We start from the raw sequence: 23,781 nt of genomic DNA, 5'->3' as shown, positions 1-23,781 counted from the left end.
CATTTTACCGCTGTTAAGCTGCAGCCTGTTTTCAGAGACCCTCCTCCACCCCAGCTCCACTTGGGTTAGATCTGCTACATGCGGTTACATATGTATTATGTTGCAGCAGCAGCGAATTATATTCTCAGATGGCATGTCTTGTATATACGGCAGTAGCAGGTCTCGGCACTTGCTCTGCAATAATAATGAAAGCAGCAGGAGCAGCTCTATACCACCAAGACCAAATTCATCAACATTGGCATATACACATTTATTACCATACTAAATCCCAAAAGTGTTCATGACAGAAATGGCTTTCTCAAACTGGAAACCTCTGGTACAGAAATTATCACAGTTTACCAGTTATAAATATGATCTGCTCCTGCGACATTAAGTACTGTACGTGGTGCATGGGAATGGTTGCTGCCACCTCAGCAACCAATAAGCTTGCTCCTCATCGGTTTAAATGCTCCACATCATTTTACACTGTTAAGCTGCAGCGCGTTTTCAGAGACCCTGGTCCAACCCAGCTCCACTTGAGTTAGAACTGCTACAGGGAGTTACATATGTATAATGTATAAGTTATAAATAGGATTTTTTAAAGGCCATACATGTTTAATTGATTTCAACAACAGTGTTTTTCAACCATGTTACAGGAGGACCACCGACACTGCATGTTTCGGATGTCTCCTTTGTATGTCACACCCATTACAGGTCTATCGGTCTCTGCTAATGAGCTGATGATCTGAATCAGGTGTATTTGGTTAAGGAGACATGGAAAATGTGCAGAGATGGTGGTCCTCCAGGAACATGGTTGAGAAACACTGCTCTAGGAAACACATATTTGCAATAATGCAAAAGAAACATACTGTCTAGGTAACCAATCTAAAAAAGAAAAAGGTCCTTAGTTTTTTTTTACTACCACTATTGTTTGTGTATTACATGTTTGATTTTGTCTAGTTATGTCTGCTTGAACAGTCTATTGACAGTCGTGTTGTGTGAAGATGCATATTTGCTGCTTGTCTGGTTTTCGGGTGCAGTCAAGCAGTGCAAGTATCTATGTTATCAAACCGTCAAAAGACACGAGTCTTTGAACTGAGCTGGATCAATACAGACGGAGACGGTGGGGGAGGTGAGTGAATGCTGATCCTTCCTCAACTATCGCTGTCTTTCCTCTTTATAACAAAGCATGTTCTGTGCAAATGCTGCTATGAGTTCAAATGTAGTGCACTTTAAGAGGAACTAATACATTTCAGCACATACAGACCATTTATTTTCAGTTTTTCAGAGGACAATTCCCAGACTGGTTTGACCCATGAGGCTAATGTTCTTTACTGGACATTGAAGAATAGGGAGTGTAAGGTTGCTGTTCAAAGCCAGGGTAAAAAATTAAGAAAAAAATGAGATTAAGAACAAAATTGGCAAAGTGAACAAATATGGTAGAACATTATTAAACAGAATACATTTTTTTTGGAAGTTTTACAGTACACTTGGCTGAATAAATGAATAAAATAATGTCCTGTCCCACCTAATGTATTACTCTCACCAAGAGAGTCCAAGAGAGTAACTCTAAGCTATGATTTATGCCAGCCATTTACTTTATTTCCTTTTTCTCTTCACTGTATTCTGAAAATCCAGGGATTTCACAGATTCCCTCGGTTAGGTCACTTTACTGATGAACTCAAATTTCTTCTCACTTGGAGAACAAACTGTTTCTCAAACAATCCAGAGACCAATTACTGCTGCTGGGATAAAATAGTGAGACCTTAGATCAGTGCCAGACCGAAACAAACTAGAAGTTTTTTTTTTTTTTAAGTTTGGGGGCATTAACATTTTTTAAATGTGTTTAAAAGAAGCCTATATGTTCACCAAGGGTGCATTGATTTGATTAAAAATAATAATATTGTTGAATTAAGGGCAAGAACAGAATAATGAGCTAAAAGCAAGGCAAAATGCATCTAAGCAATTTCAAAAATGAGATATTTGAGTTTATTTCAAGGAAAATTATTAAAAAACCATAAATTCAAATATGTTATTTGTTAAAACTACTTATTTAAAATTCACTCAAACAACACAAGTCTTGAGATTTTTTGGAAAAACTTAATTGTCATTCATTCAAAAATTTTCGTTCGGCTTAGTCCCTTTATTCATCAGGGGTCGCCACAGCGGAATGAAACGCCAGCTTATTCAATTCAATTTAATTCACCTCTATTTGTATAGCGCTTTTACAATGTAAATTGTGTCAAAGCAGCTTCACATAGAAGATCATAGTAAATTTGAGTTCAAAAAAAATATCTATACGAGTACTGTGAACTTACTCCATTTAAGTTGAAGTAATGAAGTATTAAATTAACTCATTAACTTTAACACTGAGTTCAAAACTCTTTTCAAATGAGTAGAATTAATTTTCAGTCAATTCTCTGAGTTAACTACACTCATTTCATTTGATAAAGTTGACTGTTGGGTTTTATAGAGTGGGGGGAAACATGCAAACTCCACACAGAAATGCCAACTGACTCAGCTGGGAATCATACCAGCAACCTTCTTGTTGTGAGGTGACAGTGCTAACCACTGAGCCACTGTGTCGCCCAAGTTAATTGTTATTCATTCATTCATTTTCTTTTTCGGCTTGATCTCTTTAATAATCTGGGGTTACCACAGCAGAATGAACCACCAACTTATCCAGCATATGTTTTACACAGCGGATGCCCTTCCACCTGCAACCCATCACTAGGATTATTTCTTATTTCTGTTTTTGGCATACGATTGCAAAAGAATGGTTTGACTAGAATGTACAGTTTTTTACCATAATGCTGATAACTTTTTAGTCACTAGGCAGGACTATAGTTGGATCTTCTTCAACTTTTATCAATCAAATTACAATTCAAAACAATGCTTAAATTTGAAGTTTATAGTTTAGTGTTACATTTTTTTTTACTTTTCATTTGAAAGACAGTTAGGTCCAGAAGAAAAAGTATCCCACTACACCAAAACCATGACATAAATTTTGTATTTCTTGCAGTTTATTAAGCTGTCTTCAACAAAATGAAACCACACCATTCATTCACACAGACAAGCAGAACATAAAGCTTTCATATTTATATAGTATTTATGCATATTTATACATCTCTTAGTTCATTTTGATTTCATTGCTTATGTCCTACTTAATCTTTTTGTGGAAAATTGATGCAGTTTTCTTCAGGATCATTTGATGAATGCAGAGATTATTATTCATTCATTTTTCTTTCGGATTAATCTCGGATTTATCAGGGGTCGCCACAGCGGAATGAACCACTGACTATTCCAGCATATGTTTTACGCATCAGATGCCTTTCCACCTGCAACCCAGTACTAGCAAACATCTATACACACTCATTCACATACATACACTACGGCCAATTTAGTTTAATTCAATTCACCTATAGCGCATGTCTTTTGACTGTGGGGGAAACTAGATCACCCGGAGGAAACTCGCACCAACACAGGGAGAACATACCTACTGGCCCAGCTGGGATTTGAATCAGCGACCTTCTTGCTGTGAGGCATCAGTGCTAACCACTGAGCCATTATGCCGCGAATACAAAGTTTATTATTGCTATTTTTCTATATCTAAACACTCCATTCTTTTACTTTTGATCAATATAATGCATGCCTGCATTTTAAAAATCTGTTCTCTAACTTCTGAACAGCACTGTACAGATTGCAGCTATCACACTTCCTCGGATGAGACAGATACAAGTGTCTCAGTCTAGTTTAAACTTGAAAGGTTCAAAAGCTGCTCTGCACAGCAATCTTGAACATCAGCACTGCCGCTCAATTACGAAAAGCAAAGCTCCAGCAGAATCTCTCCAACAAAAGATGATCAATATAACGAGCAAGAAAAATGTGTGGCTTTATAATACTTAAAGAATGATAGCGGCCAAGACAGGATCGATTACGCTGCATCTGTGGTGTTACAACCTCCGTGGTTAGCCATTATGACATCACGGGACCGACAGCCTCTTTAATCACAGGAACACATAATTGCTGATCAATATCATAACTTTAAGACAGCTCAATCAGGACAAGTATATTGTCTGCCAGAACTTTTCAGTATTGTGTGGCACAGAGAGAGCAGAAACTCCAGCCGTGCCTTCACACATCGCACCCCGGAGAATTTGAATAGGGCCTGAATGAGACAATTTAGCCCTAGATTGAGCGTTATCTAAAAGGAACTTGAGATAACTCGCCTCTAAAAAGAACAGAAAGGCACTTTCTCTTAAATAAAAAGGAGTACACACATAAAAATGAGAAAAGAAAATGCATGCTTGTCCTTTTAGCACTGGGGCAAAGTCAAAGTCAAGTATAAAGAACTTTGTCAAGTGAAGCAGTGACAGAGCAGTAATTCACATAATAAATAATAACAATCAACACAGTCACAAACTGTGCAAATATTTATTAATTCAATTAATATAAATTAATAATAATAATAATAATAATTGTTATTATTATTATTATTATTATTATATTAATTATTATTATATTCAAAATCAGACAGCTGGATATCACACTAACAAATGGAAAAACAATGTATAAATGGAAAGATAAATGGAAAGAAATTTAGACCAATCATGCACGGACGGATGGAAAGATTCATGGCCAAATCATGGATGAACAGACAGCTAGACAAATTAATAGAATCTTGGACAAATCATAGATGGATGAATATATGGATGAATTGATAAATGAATGGATGGATAGATAGACAAATAAATAAAATCTTGGACAAATCATGGATGGATGGATGGATGAATAGAATCTTGACTTGAACAAATCATGCATAGACGGATGGATGGATAGAAAGACAAATTTATAGAATCTTGAACAAATCATGGATGATGGATGGATGAAAGGAATCTTGGACAAATCATGGATGGATGGAAAGATGGATGGAATCTTGGACAAATCATGGATGGATGGAAAGATGGATGGAATCTTGGACAAATCATGGATGGATGGAAAGATGGATGGAATCTTGGACAAATCATGGATGGATGGAAAGATGGATGGATAAAAGGACAAATTAATACAATCTTGGACAAATCATAGATGGATGGATGGATAGATGGATGGATGGATGAAAAGACAAATTAATAGAATCTGAGACAAATCATAGATAGATGGATATGGAAAGATGAATGGATAGATGAAAGTATGAAAGGATGGATGGATAAATTAATAGAATCTTGCACAAATTATGAATAGATTGATACAATCTTGGCCAGATAATGGAGGGGAGCATGGATGTATTTAATGGATGTATGAATGGATAGAATCTTGGACAAATTATGCATGGATGGATGGATGGATGGATAGAAAGACAAATTAATAGAATCTTGGACAAATCATACATGGATGGAGGGAGGGAGGGAGGGAGGGAGAAAGGGATTGAAAGACAAATTTATAGAATGTTAGACAAATCAAACATGGATGGATGGATGGATAGATAGAATGACAAATGATTAAAATCTTGGACAAACCATGGATGAATGGAAGGAAAAATAAATATAATCTTGGACAAATCATGGATGGATGGATGAATAGAATCTTGACTTGAACAAATCATGCATAGACGGATGGATGGATAGAAAGACAAATTTATAGAATCTTGAACAAATCATGGATGATGGATGGATGAAAGGAATCTTGGACATCTCATGGATGGATGGAAAGATGGATGGAATCTTGGACAAATCATGGATGGATGGAAAGATGGATGGAATCTTGGACAAATCATGGATGGATGGAAAGATGGATGGATAAAAGGACAAATTAATACAATCTTGGACAAATCATAGATGGATGGATGGATCGATGGATGGATGGATGAAAAGACAAATTAATAGAATCTGAGACAAATCATAGATAGATGGATATGGAAAGATGAATGGATAGATGAAAGTATGAAAGGATGGATGGATAAATTAATAGAATCTTGCACAAATTATGAATGGATTGATACAATCTTGGCCAGATAATGGAGGGGAGCATGGATGTATTTAATGGATGTATGAATGGATAGAATCTTGGACAAATTATGCATGGATGGATGGATGGATGGATAGAAAGACAAATTAATAGAATCTTGGACAAATCATACATGGATGGAGGGAGGGAGGGAGGGAGGGAGAAAGGGATTGAAAGACAAATTTATAGAATGTTAGACAAATCAAACATGGATGGATGGATGGATGGATGGATGGATGGATGGATGGATAGATAGAATGACAAATGATTAAAATCTTGGACAAACCATGGATGAATGGAAGGAAAAATAAATATAATCTTGGACAAATCATGGATGGATGGATGAATAGAATCTTGACTTGAACAAATCATGCATAGACGGATGGATGGATAGAAAGACAAATTAATAGAATCTTGAACAAATCATGGATGATGGATGGATGGATGGAATCTTGGACAATCATGGATGGATGGAAAGATGGATGGATAAAAGGACAAATTAATACAATCTTGGACAAATCATAGATGATGGATGGATAGATGGATGGATGGATGGATGGATGGATGGAAAGACAAATTAATAGAATCTGAGACAAATCATGGATAGATGGATATATGGAAAGATGAATGGATAGATGAAAGTATGAAAGGATGGATGGATAAATTAATAGAATCTTGCACAAATTATGAATGGATTGATACAATCTTGGCCAGATAATGGAGGGGAGGATGGATGTATTTAATGGATGTATGAATGGATAGAATCTTGGACAAATTATGCATGGATGGATGGATGGATGGATGGATGGATGGATGGATGGATGGAAAGACAAATTAATAGAATCTTGGACAAATCATACATGGATTGATGGAGGGAGGGAGGGAGGGAGGGAGGGATTGAAAGACAAATTTATAGAATGTTAGACAAATCAAACATGGATGGATGGATGGATGGATAGAAAGACAAATGATTAACATCTTGGACAAACCATGGATGAATGGAAGGAAAAATGAATATAATCTTGGACAAATCATGGATGGATGGATGGATAGAAAAACAAATTATTAGAATCTTGGACAAATCATACATGGATGGATGGAGGGAGGGATTGAAAGACAAATTTATAGAATGTTAGACAAATCAAACATGGATGGATGGATGGATAGACAGAAAGACAAATGATTAAAATCTTGGACAAACCATGGATGAATGGAAGGAAAAATTAATATAATCTTGGACAAATCATGGATGGATGGAGGGACAGACAAATTAATAGAATCTTGGACAAATCATGAATGGATGGAGGGAACAATAAGGACAAGAACAGATGGAGGCATAGATCTGACAACAAATAGATGGAAGAATGGATCCAAGAAACAACAGATGGACTGACAGAATAAACAAATGATGAAAGGCTAGGTGGACAGATGGATAGAATAAACAACGGATGATTGGGTGGGTGGATGGAACAAACAAACAAATGATGGATATTTGGATGGATAGATGGATGGATTAATAGAATAATAGAATTATTGAATTGACAGAGTGATGAATGAATAGAATCAAATTTGGTTTAAGGATGATGGATGGATGGATAGGTAGATGAATGATAGATGGGTGAATGGAAGAAAACAAACAATGCACAGATAGAAGAATGGATGACAGAGCAGACAAATGATGGATAGATACAGTAGACATAATTAAGGAAAGAAACTTCAGGACATCTTTGACTTGACTCAACTTTCAACCCAATTACTGCAACTCAAAAATGTCCTGAAGTTTGTTGCCTTACAAATTTGAGTGAACTTTTTTTAAATTGCAGGAAAAAAACAAACAATGATGGATAAAACAAATTAATGAACAAACTAATAAATGATGGATGGATGGACAAATGAAAAGAATCTTGGACAAATCATGAATGGATGGGTGGATGGATGGATGGATGGATGGATGGATAAATAGACGGATGGATGGATATATAGACGGATGGATGGATAGATGAATGGATGAATGGATGGATAAATTAAAAGAATCTTGGAATAGAAAATAATAAAATAGAATAAACTCAGGATCAAGGATGATGGATGGATGGATAGATGGCTGAATGGAACAAATAAGCAATGCACATATGGTAGGATGGATGGATAGAGCAAACAAATAATGGGTAGATACTGTAGACAGGAATAAACAAACAATGAATGGATAAAACAAATAAACAAACTAATGAATGAATGATGAATGGATAGAGAGGTGGACGGAAGGATGGACAAATGAATAGAATCTTGGACAAATCATGGATGGATGAACGGATATATAGACGGATGGATGGATAGATGAATGGATAAATGGATGGATAGATAAGTTAATAGAATTTTGGACTAATCATGGATGGATGGATGGAAGGAATAATAAGAACAAGAAAAGATCCACGAAACTACAGATTGACTGACAGAATAAACAAATGGTGAGGCTACAGATAGATAGAATGAACAATTGATGGATGGGTGGGTGGGTGGATGGAACAAACAAACAAATGATGGATATTTGGATAGATGGATTGATTAATAGATAGAATTGACATGAATGAATAGAATAAAATCTGGATTAGGGATAATGGATGAATGGATGATAGATGGGATAGATGGGTGAATGGAACAAACAAACAATGCACAGATGGAAGAATAGATGGATAGAGGAAACAAATGATGGATAGATACAGTAGACAGGAAAAAAACAAACAATGGATGGTTAAAACAAATAAATGAACAAACGGATGGATGGACAAATGAATAGAATCTTGGACAAATCATGGATGGATGGATGAATAGAATATTGGACAAATCATGGATGGATGGATGGATGGATAGATAGATACACGGAGGAATGGATGGATGGATAAATTAATAGAATCTTGGATAAATCATGGATGGATGGATAGAATCTTAGACAAATCATGGAAGGATGGATGGAAGGATGGAACAATAAGAAAAAGAACAGATGGAGACAGATCCGACAACAAATAGATGGAAAAATGGAACAAACAAACAACAAGTGGACTAATAGAATAAACAAATGATGAAAGGTTAGATGGACAGATGGATAGAATGAACAGAGGATGAATGGGTGGGTGGATAGAACAAACAAACAAATGAAGGGTGTATGGATAGATGGATGGATGGGTTAATAGAATTGACATGAATGAATGAAATAAAATCTTGATTAAGGATGGATGGATGGATGGATAGAAAGGTGAATTGAACAAACAAGCAATGCACAGATGGAAGGATAGATGGATAAAGCAGACAAATGATGGATAGATACAATAGATAGGAAAAAACAAACAAACAATGGATGGATAACACAAATAAATTAAAACATTGAGCAATGTACTGAACAAACTACTGAATACTGGATAGATGGATGAATAAATGAACAAATGACTGGATAATCCAATCACAGAGCGAAAGATAGAGAGAAAGACCGATAGGTGAAGCTCCTCATTATCAAATTCATTACATAGAGAATGAGAAAAGCCAGAGCACCAAAACCTCAGCATTGTGCTTTAAAGTCATTCTGCTCCATCAAAATGAAGTGAAAACAAATTAATCTCCCTATCGCTGTCACATTACTTCTAACTACTAAAACATAAGGCCATTGAGCAATAAATTGAATAATTAGATGATCAAGATTGGTGTCACCTTGCTTTAGACGTTAATTAAAATGACAAATGTTTGGGTTAGGGAGCTGCTGTGGAGTTACAGCTCTATCTGTCTCATTATCAGAGTTTTAATATGCTAACAGACGACATTGGCATCAGATCTCAGACTATACTGCTGTCCCAGGCTGACGATGGTCCGTGTCGAAATTGGAGCTTCATTTCCTCCCTCCTGAGCTACATTAAGTCCTGCGCTTCGGAGAGCACGTCTCTCCCAAAGAGATGATAGATGTTATAGCTCTTTATAGAACAGTGGCAGACTGGAGCAGTCAATAGATGTCCTAAAGGCACAACGGAGATAAGCTCTCAGAGATAAGCAAGCGTTCTTATATACACACCAAACCAAACATATCAACAGCCTGTGAGAGCAGGGGGAAGTTTGGAAGTCTCAAATCAGAAATACACTTATAAAGTGTATTAAATATATAAAAATAATATATAAAACATCTTTTCCATTACCACTTTACAGCATTCAGACACTATTTAGCAATACATATAAGGAATTAAGTTACATAATAACAATCATAATCAATCAGGTATGCTTGTATGAAGTTTAAAAAAAAGAAAATACAATGTTCAACATCAGGAGAAATCTGTTTTTTGATAAATAAACATGATTTCCAACCACAACTAATAAAAACAATGATTAAAACTCTTTAGAAAACCTTTTAAAAACCTAAAGAAAAATAATATTACAGGACTTTTATATAAAAAATTGAAGAAATGACATCAGATCTTTTTTTAATAATTATTTTTTAGGGATTTTCATCTTTATTATGATAGGAAAGTAGAGATTTCAGACAGGAAAGCATTGGGAGCAGAGAGAGGGGAAGGATCAGCAAAGGACCTCAAGCTGGGAATCAAACTCAGGTTGCTGTGAGCACGTCTGTACTATATGTCGCCGCACAGTAACACTAGGCTTTTGTCGCCGACAGATCTTTATTGAATAAAACTAATATATACTGACAAAAGTTGTATCATCGATCCCAGTTGTAAGAACAACAAATAATAACTTGAAGCCCTACTCATGATGCGAATCCGCATCTGTTGTGAAGTGAATTTGATGCGCGAATGAAGCGAGTAAACTTAAAATGTTCACGTGTTTATTTACATGCAAATAATGCAATTTATCAACGCGTACTGGGTCTGGTGTAAACACAGCCTCATACTTCAGCCTCCACATCAAAGTTCCTGAAAGCAAAGAAGGCCAAAGTGCTCCAGAATTGGCCAGCCAGTTACCTGACATGAACATTATTGAGCATGTCTGGGGTAAGATGGAGGAGGCATTGAAGATGAATCCAAAAAATCTTGATGAACTCAGAGTCCTGCAAGAACGCTTTCTTTGCCATTCCAGATGACTTTATTAATCAGTTATTTGAGTCATTGCAGAGATGTATGGACGCAGATCTTCAAGCTCATAGGAGTCATACACAATATTCATTTTTTTCCACTGCACCATGACTTTATATTCTATACTGTATATTATTTCTGATAAAGGACAAGACTTTTGTCTCAGCAAAGTCAGACCTTACTGTCCTAATTAAATAATTAAAAATCGAGGCATCATCATATTTAATATTGGTAAAATAAGTGTAATCTAGAGACCTTTGCCTTTCATATAAGCCACTTCTGATACCAAATAATCAACTAAGTCAAGATTTATTTGTTGTAAATATAACTGTTTTTCGATTATGTTTGTATTAGGTTTTAAACTACAAAATTCAATGTTTAACTTCAGAAAAAATCTCTATTTTTGATGGATGAACATGATTTTCAATCACAACAAACACAAAACATTTACAATATTAAAACCAATTGTAATTTTCTGAAAAAAAGAAAGTCTAAATTACAATATTTTAATTTGAAATTTTGAAGAAATGTAATCAGACCTTGAATAAAAAAAATACACAGTTTTATATATAAATAACAATTAAAAGTTATTTAAAAAATGTTTTTGTGCTTTATAGTGCTTTGTTTACTTTATTTGTGTGTTGTTTGCTAATGCTGTTGAGCTGAGCCCCCGAGGGCCACCGTAGTTCTTATTTTAAAAGGCCAATGTCAATTTGGAGAATTCAATTAACTTCAAAACGAGGGCTGCTGAAATGGATTTAAGCCGCAATGAGTTGGCAAACAGGGATTGGCGTCAAACAACACGAGCCTCGCTGGGAATAAACAGAGATTTCACATCAGGCGATGGAAATAAGTGCCTTACTCAGCGAAGAATCAACAAGGTCACACAGCGAGGAATTCTGGCCCGCAAATAAGCAAAAAACTATACAGAAAACTTCTGAGGCGGAACAACTGTAATACTGCAGAAGGGAGAGAATTTGTCAGGTTCTCTCCTATGACTGAGAAAGATCGCAGCTGTGACCTCATATCATTGTTTGACTCGTTTTCGGTTTTGTGTGTGTTAAACTAGGCGGAAAGCGGTAAAATACATCCAGACGTGAGCTCCCTGTCAAACACCTGAATCAGAAACGAGTGCCTACTGCAGTACACGCAAACTGATTTAAACAGAGTTTGGTTTATTCTGCAGTTTGGAAAGTTTCTGAAAAGTAATAATATCGTCATTTTCATTGTTTGCCCTTTACGCAAGTTTAGCTCGCTCCCGCCTCACCTACAATCAATCAAATCCACCCTCCCTGAGCATTGTTCAATTACATTTCCAATTATTAAGTGTTTGCGGGGAGCTTTAAACGTATACTGATGAAAACATAATGAGGCATTTATGTGATTATCAGTTTACACGCTTGAATCGTTCTGCAGGCAAATCTTCTCAGCGGCTGAAAGACTAAAAAATGATTTGTTACACAACCACAAAAATATCATTAAAGAGGTCATATTAGTTTTCCTTTAGTGTGAACGGATTAAGATCTGCAAATGTACAGAGTAAAACAGATTTATTTGATCCAACTTAGATCAGAATTCTGACCTAAAACTCACCAATCCAAGATCACATATTACTGTTGCAAAAATAAATCCTAAACAGATTTGCAACAACTTGAAGGTAAGACAGTTCACCCAAAATTACAATTTACTCACCCTCAAGTGCTTCCATACTAATATGCATTTCATTTTTCTGTCGAACACAAACGAAGACATGCATTTGACCTATGTTGATCCTGGAACAGCATTCCAATCAGCCAATCATAATTAAGGGATACGTTTACAGTATATGTTAAGTTTAGCTTCTTTAAGCTTCTTTTTTTTCGATATATATATATACATATATATATATATATATATATATATATATATATATTTTTTTTTTTTTTTTTTTTTTCATAGGATAGTTTTGTTCACATTAGATTAACAACACAGCACTAGTGTCAGCTTTAGCAGATTTTATAGCACCAGGTTAAGCTTTCTGACACCTTTATGGCAATCAACTACATTAAAAATAAAGTAAAACTGAACTTTGAGGATGATCTCCAAGTGGCGGTCTCCAAAATTAAACCAAAAATTTACTTGTGCTGAAAACATTGTGCCCACCAGTCTCATTAGGTGAGATTAATAGTAAATTAAACAAATTAATAAATAACTATATAAATGATGTATGATGTATGAGCCTATGGTTGTTAGACTGTTACACTTTTTTGTGTTGTCAAAATGCTGGTGTCTGCAACATTTGTATATTTATACCCACCTCAGAGGAATGTGGGGATCGCGACTTTGTTATTTTGGAGGTCGCGGGCTGAAAAGTTTGGGAACCCCTGCTTTACTTGCAAATTTAAATGATAAAACAGATATAAATTATGTTTATGGTTAAACATTGCAATGACTAAACAAATCATGAGTTATTTTAAAACAATAAAATCTTCTTACATTTAAACAGAAATTATGGGGGCTAAATACAGGGGGGGGGGGGGGGGGGGGGGACTTCAACTGTATTGCGCAGCCCAAAAAAAAAACACTATATAAATAAATGTGAGGAATTATAACTCATGTGTTCTCATTCAATCACAGACGTATATCTGCATACATGCCGTGATTTATCGCGGACTGTGGCGTTGGTGCAAAAAACAGATGTATGTAACTGATCAAAGTCCTCCAAAGCATCATGCAGCTGTGACTCTCTGGAATACAAAGTGAGTAAAGCTCAGAGCCCTCCGACACTACATCTGCCTGCGTCCTTTAGCCTGTCATTCCCACTGTACGCAATCATCAGCCCCGTCGTAATAAGTTAGTGCTCAGGCTTTATTGCAGCCAGTTGTTTTGTGCATAAACCCCGGCTTACATAGGAGACCTTGTAAAACCCTGTTCATCTGCTGGGTCACCTTGATGCTTTTATTTCGCTCGTCACTTACACTGCTTCTGTCTTATTATGTCCTGCACCTTCTTCTATCCACATTTTGTCATTTTGCATAAAAGTTATTCCTGTTACGTGAACTGTTTTCATGATTGTTTTATTCACTGTATACTGTAAAGTTCACTCAAAAATGAAGATTCTGTTTTTGTTTTAACCACTAAACACTTTTTGTTGTGTTTATTGAGTTCTTGTGTAAAGAAAAAAATATCTTCATATTATATTATATTATATTATATTATATTATATTATATTATATTATATTATATTATATTATATTATATTATATTATATTATATTATATTATATTATATTATAATTGTTGACTTCACCGTGACTGATATTTTATCTCTCTAAAAGAGAGTTCACCAGCATGGGCCAGGCCAAGCTTTAAGCTAAACTTTATTGTAGAGATGAAAAGAGGTGGTATGGGGACCATAGGATGAAAGGGAATAGAAGAGGATAAGTAATGAACAATGATCGGGCATCCTATGATGACGCCCAGAGACTCAGAGTGGGGATACCGTCTCTGTAATATTTTGTTAGAGTGATTAGAACCTTCCTGATTCAACCTAGGAGAGAGGAGAGGGTTATAAGGATTGTTAATGGGAAGCAAGGAAATAGAGGGAGGCAGGGTGGGTTCTAGAAAACGAGATGGACAGTGCTAGGGCTGGTCTGCCCTAAATCAGTTTGAGAGAGTAGGTGATTGGTTAAGAAGGCAAAGTAAGGCGTGGTCCTACTGCTGAACGTTTTTTTAACAAGTTAACTCTATTATGACTGATATGTCTAGCAGAATTTTTTAACTCACCGAGCAAATATTTTAAAACAGAAAGAAAAATCCAAAAAATATAAAAAATTAAAGACATAAAAGACATTTTAAACCATTTAACCAATACAATCTCTCATATTATTAAAAAAAATCCTCCTATTGAACAAAACAAAATTTGATTTTATTTGATAATTTTAACATGTTCCCAAATTCCACTTTACATTATGTTCTTATTTTCTTCCTATTTATTTATTTATTAATTCATTCAATCGTTCATTTTCTTTTCGGCTTAGTCCCTTTATTAATTCGGGGCCACCACAGCGAAATGAACCGCCAACTTATCCAGCACATGTTTTACGCAGTGGATGCCCTTCCAGCTGCAACACATCACTGGGAAAATCTTTCTTTCTTTCTTTCTTTCTTTCTTTCTTTCTTTCTTTCTTTCTTTCTTTCTTTCTTCTTCTTTCTTTCTTTCTTTCTTTCTTTCTTTCTTTCTTTCTTTCTTTCTTTCTTTCTTTCTTTCTTTCTTTCTTTCTTTCTTTCTTTCTTTCTTTCTTTCTTTCTTTCTTTCTTTCACAAGTAACTATACTTGGTAAAAAAAGGATTTTTTTAAACTGCCACAATTATAAACAATTGTAGAAATGTGTCCTTTATTTTCTCTTGTTTTTTTGTTGTTGTTGTTGTTGTATCCATCTTTATAATTTTTAAAAACACCAAGAAAAACGAATAAAAATAATAATAACCATTTACACTCTCTCTACAAACACATAAATGCTGTGATGTGTGTTTTGTGGAGCAGAGATCAGGTTAAATGTCGTATAGACAGAGAGATTAAAGCCTTTACCAATAACAAAATTATTATTATTTTTTGTAATTCTCCTCACTGTATCTGTAGTGCAGGTGTGTGATTGTCCAGCTAGAAACAGTTATTCTGATGGCTTTTTTTCCTGAGTTTGGCTAACACTGAACAAGAACACAATGACCGGTTCTTCAGGTAATCAAAGCTATGCAGATACACCAGTCTGATCTATTATGCTGCTTAATCGCTGACTATGAGTTATTAGCATAATCACAATACATATATTCAGCGTGGAGGACAGAAAGGAGGCTCTTTGAACATAAATAGACCTTGAGAAAAGATCCTGGAGGCATCTGATTGTGTTTTTTGTCCTGTGAGGCCTTTTGTCTACGTGTCTTTTCTTAAGAATCTAGAATATAATATCAGGAATATGCTCTGATTAACTCTGGTGCTCATCAAAAGGGTTATTATAGGCAACATAGCTTATATGACAAAAAAAGAAAAAGAAAATACAAAACAGAAAAACAAAACAAAACAAATACAAAATAATGATTCATTTAGTTTGTCTTGAGGTACAAAAAATATTAAAGTAATGACACTTTAAAAATATGATTAAAATGGCAACACAACTAAAACATTGTAAACATTTAACATTCTTTATAACTATTTATTTATTTATTTATTTTTCAAAATAACATGTATTTCAATTTTGGTTCTTGCAACACATTTCAAAAAAAGTTGGAACAGTAAAGCAATTACCACTTTGTAATGTTGCCATTCCTTTTTACAACACTTAAAATATGTTTAGGGACTGAAGATACCAAGTGTTAAAGTGTTTCATGTGAAATTTTATCCCATTCTTCCTGCAAACAAGTCTGAAGGTAAGCAATAGGACGGGGTCTTCGTTGTCGCATTTTGCACTTCAAAAATGCACCACACATTATCTATTGGAGACAGGTCAGGACTGCAGCCAAATCAGTCAAGTACCTGTATCCTCTTCCTCCGCCGCCAGGACTTTGTAATGTGTGCAGAATGTGGTTTTGCATTGTCTTGTTGAAATATGCATGGGTGTCCCTGGAAAAGGCGGCAGCATATTGTGCTCCAAAATCTCTATGTTCTGTTTAGCATTAATGGTGCCATCACAGACGTGCAAGTTATCAGTGATACAAGGGCAGTGATACAACCCCCATACCATAATAATAAAAAATAGCTGATGTATTTATAGAGCTTTTCTAGACATTCAAAGCACTTTACACAGTTGGGGGGATCTCCTCTTCCACCACCAGTGTGCAGCATCCACCTGGATGATGCGACAAAAGCCATATTGTGCCAGGCCGCACACCATTCACCAGCTGATTGGTGGTGAGGAGACAGAGTGATGAAACCAATTATGATATGGGGATGGTTAGATAGATGCCAGTGGGCAAATTTGGCCAGGATGCCGGGGTTAAACCCCTACACTTATTTTGAAGGACATCCTGGGATTTTTGATGATCACAGGGTCACTCACTGAGCTGTTTAGAGTCCCTTTCACAATAGTGGGGCGTTAGGACCCACACAGACTGCAGGTTGAGCACCCCCTGCTGGCCTCACTAATGCCACTTCCAACAGCAACCTGGCTTTCCCATGTGGTCTCCCATCCAGGTACTGACCGGGCGCAGTCCTGCTTAGCTTCAGTGGTCTACCATGTGAGAGTTGCAGAGAGCTAGCTGCCGGCGTACCATGACAGAATCTGGTTTTTGGACTTGTTACTGGTAACTGTCTGGATAATTTTCTTCTTTGCTCCAGAGCACACGCTGTCTATTTCTCCCAAACACTTCTCCCCCCAAAAAAAATCCCTGTTATATTAATTTATATGACCACAGTACACTTTCCACTGTGTAATGGTCCAGATGCCTCTGAGCCCAGAGAAGCTGATGATGCTTCTGGACACTGTCAACATAGGGCTTCTTTTTGGCACAACATTTGTGGATTCAACAACGTATTGTGGTACTTGACAAAGGTTTGCCAAAGTAGTCCTGAGCACATGTGGTGATATCACTTCTTGATTCAGTGCCGCCTGAGGGATCGGAGATCACGCTTGTTCAGCTTAGGCTTGTGCCCTTGTCCTTTATGCACTGAAATTCTTCCAGATTCCTTGAATCTTTTAATCATGTTATGCACCTTTAATCATGTTATGCACTATATACACAAATATCCAAATGTCTTCCTATCTTTCTTTGAGCAACATTGTTTTTAAACATTTCAGTAATTTTCTCATGCATTTGTTGGCAAACTTGCGATTCTCTGCCCATCTTTGCTCGTTAAGGACTAAACCTTTCTTGGATGCTGCTTTTGTACCAAATCACAATTACAATCACCTGTTGACATCACCTGTTTCAAATCAAATCATTATTTAACCAATTTACCTGATTAGTAGCCCTAAATTGCTCCTGTCCCAACCTTTTTTTTGGAATGTGTTGCAGGTCTGAATGACAGGAAAGGATGTATATTTACAAATGAAGGGAAGTTCACAAGACAAAACATGAAATATTTTGTGTTCATATCATCTGCTATGAAATACAGGTCAAAGTAAATTTGGAAATCACTACTTTCTTTTTTATTTGCATTTTCTATACTGTCGCAACTTTTTCTGATTTGTCGTTGTATTAATAGTGAAGTATTTAAATAACGTGTTTAGAATGAACCATTTACTGTGTATTTCCTCATATTTCCAAATATTTTCATTCAATTTTTTTGCACATTTAATGACTTGACAAGCCAAATGAACACAAATATGCTGCATTTATGATACATGTTACAAGTTATAAAAAACGTACTGAATACTATGAATAAGCTTTATGGGTTCTTGTGAACAAAACAACACTATAACGATGGTAAACAGGCCCCTGCTATAAACAGTCTGAAGCTCAGGAGGATTTGCTGAGGGCTCTTTAAAATCAGCTTCACAATATCGCCCACTGTTCTAACACTGCTGAACCCAAACAAGTGAGAAGACCCTGGTCAAATATAGAAACAAAAGTGCTCACCTTTGCTGACGTTGATGCTCCCTGGTCCAGAGAGATACTAAAAGAGAGAGAGTAAATATAGAGAAATCAATAACAATTATAAGCTCTGTAACATCCACACACACACTCACAAAGACAAACACACACACAGAACCATACAAAAACCATGAACACATGAAACCATGCACAAGAGCTAGTTTTAGATTAAAGCACTCAGGTCTAGATGACTTTTGCAGATTAATTTTTAAAATATAATATATGACCATTTTATTAAAGGACAGTGGGCTCTGGAAGAATAATTGAAGTTACTGAGTTCTCTGAGATACTTAAAACTCTAACCAAAATTATGTTACATACTTAATAAAATAATAAATAACTATTACAAAGTATTTTCGGGATTTAGTTTTTAATTTAAGCCAAGTGCATTCAGAATTTCGGTTTTCAGTCCAGAATTTCCATTTTGGTGCATCCCAAATGGCAACTTTCATTTAGAAAGTACTTGCAGACTTCTCAATTAATCACGAATTAATCACGTAACACTAGGTTAAAAATTAAGCTTTGAAGCATAAATACTGAAATAGTATTTTCTTGTCAAATTTACTCCAATAATCTATATTTGTAATGCTATTTATATATTGACCACTGAACTGTAAAAATCAATAATCGTTCCACACAACCGATTTCCTACACACTGTACCACTACATCAGCTTCATCTCTCTCCTATTACAGCCAGTTCTGCAACTTTTCAGTATGAAAAACTGTAACTGCAACTTATCAAGCTGTCAATTTTCAAACTGACAGGTACAAACACTTCCTCCTGCCGGTTCTGTCCTTGGCTTTGACTGGAGCTCACAGCCTCGACCACTGCGAGCTGGATAATAAGCTTTTTTATAAAATGCCACCTTGCATTTTTCCCCTGGCATGAGAGCAGAGCGTCGGCTCACCTGATCAGCCCACCTCCATTAAAGAGAAGATCTGAACACTCACACACACACACACACACACACACACACACACACACACACACACACACACACACACACACACACATTTATACTCTCCAAACAGCCCACGAAAAACCAGCAGTGTCTGGAATAATCCCATCAACAGACTCTACGATTTACAGTCCTCTACTTGCAAATGCTTTGCAAAGATGCTGCTTTTCAGAACATTAAATTAACATTCAGTCATTAAAGCTCAGCTATTGTATAATCTCTTTAAACAGTAAATTAAAACCAAGCCTGGAAGATTCACCTCAAGCCTAATTAAATTACTTTGGCTTAACAGTACAGTACATTTCATCCTGTATTGATTAGAAAAAAACAACATTAAGGCACACTGATAAGACATGATTGCGGTGTTTAAAGTACCAGGGAACATTTTTTTTTTATATTTTTTAAACTGCAGGTTGAGTACAATGATTGTATGAGAATTTACTTAAAAAACTTAGATGGCGCAGTGAAAGGGATTTATTTTGTAAGGGTAAAAATGAGCAAAAAACACTTTGTGCCAGGAGTTTGTTCTTCCAACGTAGATTAATCAATTAGCTGGATTTGGCTATAGACGATTTGACACGATCCATGATCGTTTAGTTCTTTAAAACTAATCCGAGAGTTATTGTCATAGCAACAGGTCTGGTAGCTCAAACCTGCTCGAGAACAGGCTTATTTCATATAAACAGGATTAGATCGGGTCTTTTCAAGCAAAAGGTAATACTAAAAGTATGTACCGAATACTGATATTTTCTCTTTCAGTGTGTGTGTGTGTGTGTGTGTGTGTGTATATATATATATATATATATATATATATATATATATATATATATATTATATATATATATATATATATATAGGGCAATGCAGTATATATATATATATATATATATATATATATATATATATATATATATATATAAATATATATATATATAAACCTTATGCAATCTGCACTCAAAAATAAAAGTACAAAGACTGTGGTTCTCCCCAAGTGGTTCAGAGAACATTTATTAATATGGATTGTTTAGATACAAACGTGCTCTATTTAAGGTACCAGCTTTAGTACAATTTGTGTATGATAATAGACATGCCCATTGCTTATTCAACTGTTTTTTAAAGGAATAATAATTTATGCAGTCATGCACATTTTGACAGCTAAAATGATGGTGATTTGATGCTTCGCAAAAGTTGCAGACATCTTTACTGATATCAAAATACTTTTTGATGCAAAATTAATTTATACAGCCAGTTATTCCTTAAACCTATTAAGAACCTTGAATAGGCCTATAGGCTACTATAAAGAAAATCCGCTCTAACTGTAAAACTAAATAAATTGCTAAATACTCTTGACACATGAAAGTGTAAAGCCTGAAGTTCAAAACAAATGTGGAAAGTTATTGGGTGTCATATTTATCAAACCATTTACTCCAAAATTTATATAATTTTCTCACATGGATAATTGAATATTAATCAGGTGATGTCATTATGCTGCTGTGCCGTGCCAATCGTTGCATTGCTGATCATTATTTCGAGGATCGATAGATCTGTCCTTCACAACACACAGCCATCTCAGATTAGTTCATCCAGACATCTTAATCTGATTTGCAAACTTGTTTAAAGAACCAAATTAGTCAGAGATCTGTTATCAAGAATAAAAGATCCAGGATCTTTAAAATCATCATAAATAACTAAGCGAGCTACGAAGAATGAAGCCCAGGTCTCTCATGGACTATATTTTCAATGTTGAATGCCCAGTTTTAGTACTTTTCACCCACCATTTTCTCCCTCAAATATTTCCCAAATGATGTTTAACAGAGCAAGGAATTTCTCACAGTATTTCCTATTATATTTTTCTTCTGGAGAAAGTCTTATTTGTTATTTCGGCTAGAGTAAAAGTAGTTTAAATTTTTTTTTTAACTATTTTAAGGTCAATATTATTAACCCCCATAAGCAATATATTTTCTAATTGTCTACAGAAGATACAATAACTTGCCTAATTACTTGCCTAGTTAACCTTCGAATGCATACCTTTAAGGTGAAGCATAGGCATGGGATGTTTCTCTCACTCACCCAGTGACGCTGCTGCTGGCCGAGCTGTCAGAGATCTGTGAACTGGCGATCCACTTGGTTTCTCCCACTACGGTTCTAGTGTGCGGCAGCCGTCCCACGTCCTTCACCGTCATCATGAGATGGTGTGAAGACTTCAGCACTCGTACGGCCTCATCATGCGGGATGCTGAGGAAACTCCGTCCGTTCACCTCCAAGATCTGATCTCCTACCTGTGAAGAGGACGGGGGACACACAGGAGAAGGTGTGTGGGCCGGAGGAGGCAGAGCGGGACGGGGTGAGGCTGGGGACGGGACGGTCTGCACATCCAGAAGGCGAATAGAGTGGTTTGATCAGGTCAAATTTGTGGAAGGTTTTGATGAGATAAACAGAGAGTCAATTATGATGACGGACAGAAAAGAAAGCAGCCAGAGACAAACTCGTTATAAATATGCATGAGCAACTGATGAAGAGAATACAAAAAAAAAGACCATTGCAAAATATGCCTGCTGCAAAATAATAGTTGGTGTTGAAATGGATGAACTGTAGTCTAATGTTTTAAATGCAAACATTAAGAGAACATACAATGGGGAAAATAAGAATTGAACATGTCATGTTTTTTCCTGGGAATAATATTTCTTAAGGAGCTACTGACATGAAATTAAACCAGATTTGGGTAAAAACCCAAACAATACAAACATAAATATCAAAAAAAACAAAAAATATCTGGAAAAAAATTATAGTTACATGTATAACAGTGGAATGACACAAGGAGAAAGTCCTGAACTGCTAAAATGTATTTAATACTTTATATAAAAGCCTTTTTTTTTGCTGATGGCAGCTTAAAGATGCCTGTCATATGGAGAATGAAGTCTCATGAATTGCTCAGGTATGATTTCTTTTTACTGACTTTAACAGTGTGTAAAAATCTTGATGGTTCTGTGGGTCTCGTCTATCAAATTTGAGCTTTATTTTGTATTTTCTATTGGATTTAAGTCAGGTGATTGGCTGGGCCATTCTGCAGCTTGATTTTCTTTCTCTGAAAGCATTTAAGAGTTTCCTTGGTTGTGTTTTGGATCATTGTCTTGCTGAAATGTCCACTCTGGTTTCATCTTTATCATCCTGCTAATGTAGATGTTGGACTGAAGCAAAGAATATTCATTTACAATAAGAACTGGTTGCTGAATAACTAAGATTTCAGCTGCTGTCTGGGCTTTCACTGCCATTCTAAACCTCCCTTTCTTCATGTGTTCAAAATTTTTTTTCCCTGCATCATTTAATTTTATTACACATAACTTAATTTGTAAACTTATTAGTTTAGTTTTCTTTGGTTGCCATCAACTTCCAGTGAAAATTTCAAGTCAACAGCACCTTTAAAAATGTTTTTTTGAGAAAAATTGTGATGTGTTCAATACTTATTTTCCCCGCTGTATATAGACAGCACTTTAAGAAACTTCTATTAAAAAATAATCTGACCAATGTACTTTTTCAATATGCACAAATTTTCAGAATTTTTTTGTACAGGTGTTTTTTATGCATGTATTTATGAATGTATATATGCGTGTTTTATTTATTTGGATGGTATGTTTTTTATTCATTAGTTTACTTAGACTGTCTGGGTTTTTAAGACTAGACTGCAGCTCTGCACAAGTTTGGCCAGAGGAGAAATGGCCGTGCCCAACTGAGCCTGGGTTCTCTCAAGATTTTTTTTCCTTCACTTTCGTCAATTGATGAAGTTTGTTTCTCACCACTGTTGCTTGGTTTTGGGACTTGTGGAGCTACGCATTGATGGATTTGCTCTTCAGTGTTTGGACTTTCAACAGTGAAAATAAAACCACACTGAATTAAACAACTCTGAAAACTCGACTGACACAGTTTCAATTTACTAGAACTTCTATGTTAAGCTCCTTCGACACAATCTACATTGTCAATCAATCATTAATGTAAATATCAAGCTGCATTTATTAAAAAGATGAATGTAAACTGCAATAGAGCTGAAAATATAAAACTTCAAATACAGCTGAAAATATAATATGAAAACTTACATGAATCAAAAGTTACTATGGCAACAGTTAGTGAAATAACAGAGTTAACTAAAATAAATGACTTCATGTAGGAGTGCTAAAATTACTAAAGCTAAACCAGTAATACAAGCA

The 23,781-nt window shown here is 35.6% G+C and overlaps 1 protein-coding gene across 1 annotated transcript in view; it reads right to left on the bottom strand.

The window, feature by feature from the left end:
• LOC130215059 (whirlin-like) overlaps positions 1-23,781 on the bottom strand; it is a 180,725-nt gene that overhangs the window by 3,959 nt on the left and 152,985 nt on the right. Inside the window, exons 5-7 of the mRNA XM_056446946.1 lie at positions 21,650-21,858; positions 18,605-18,641; positions 16,830-16,927 (exon numbers count right to left, since the gene is read on the bottom strand). Of these exons, the coding sequence (XP_056302921.1) occupies positions 16,830-16,927; positions 18,605-18,641; positions 21,650-21,858 (344 nt within the window). The remainder of the gene's footprint in view (positions 1-16,829; positions 16,928-18,604; positions 18,642-21,649; positions 21,859-23,781) is intronic.

The sequence above is a fragment of the Danio aesculapii genome, chromosome 21 (genome assembly GCF_903798145.1).
Source record: "Danio aesculapii chromosome 21, fDanAes4.1, whole genome shotgun sequence".
Taxonomy (NCBI): domain Eukaryota; kingdom Metazoa; phylum Chordata; class Actinopteri; order Cypriniformes; family Danionidae; genus Danio; species Danio aesculapii.
This window is presented reverse-complemented; position numbering and strand designations above follow the sequence as displayed.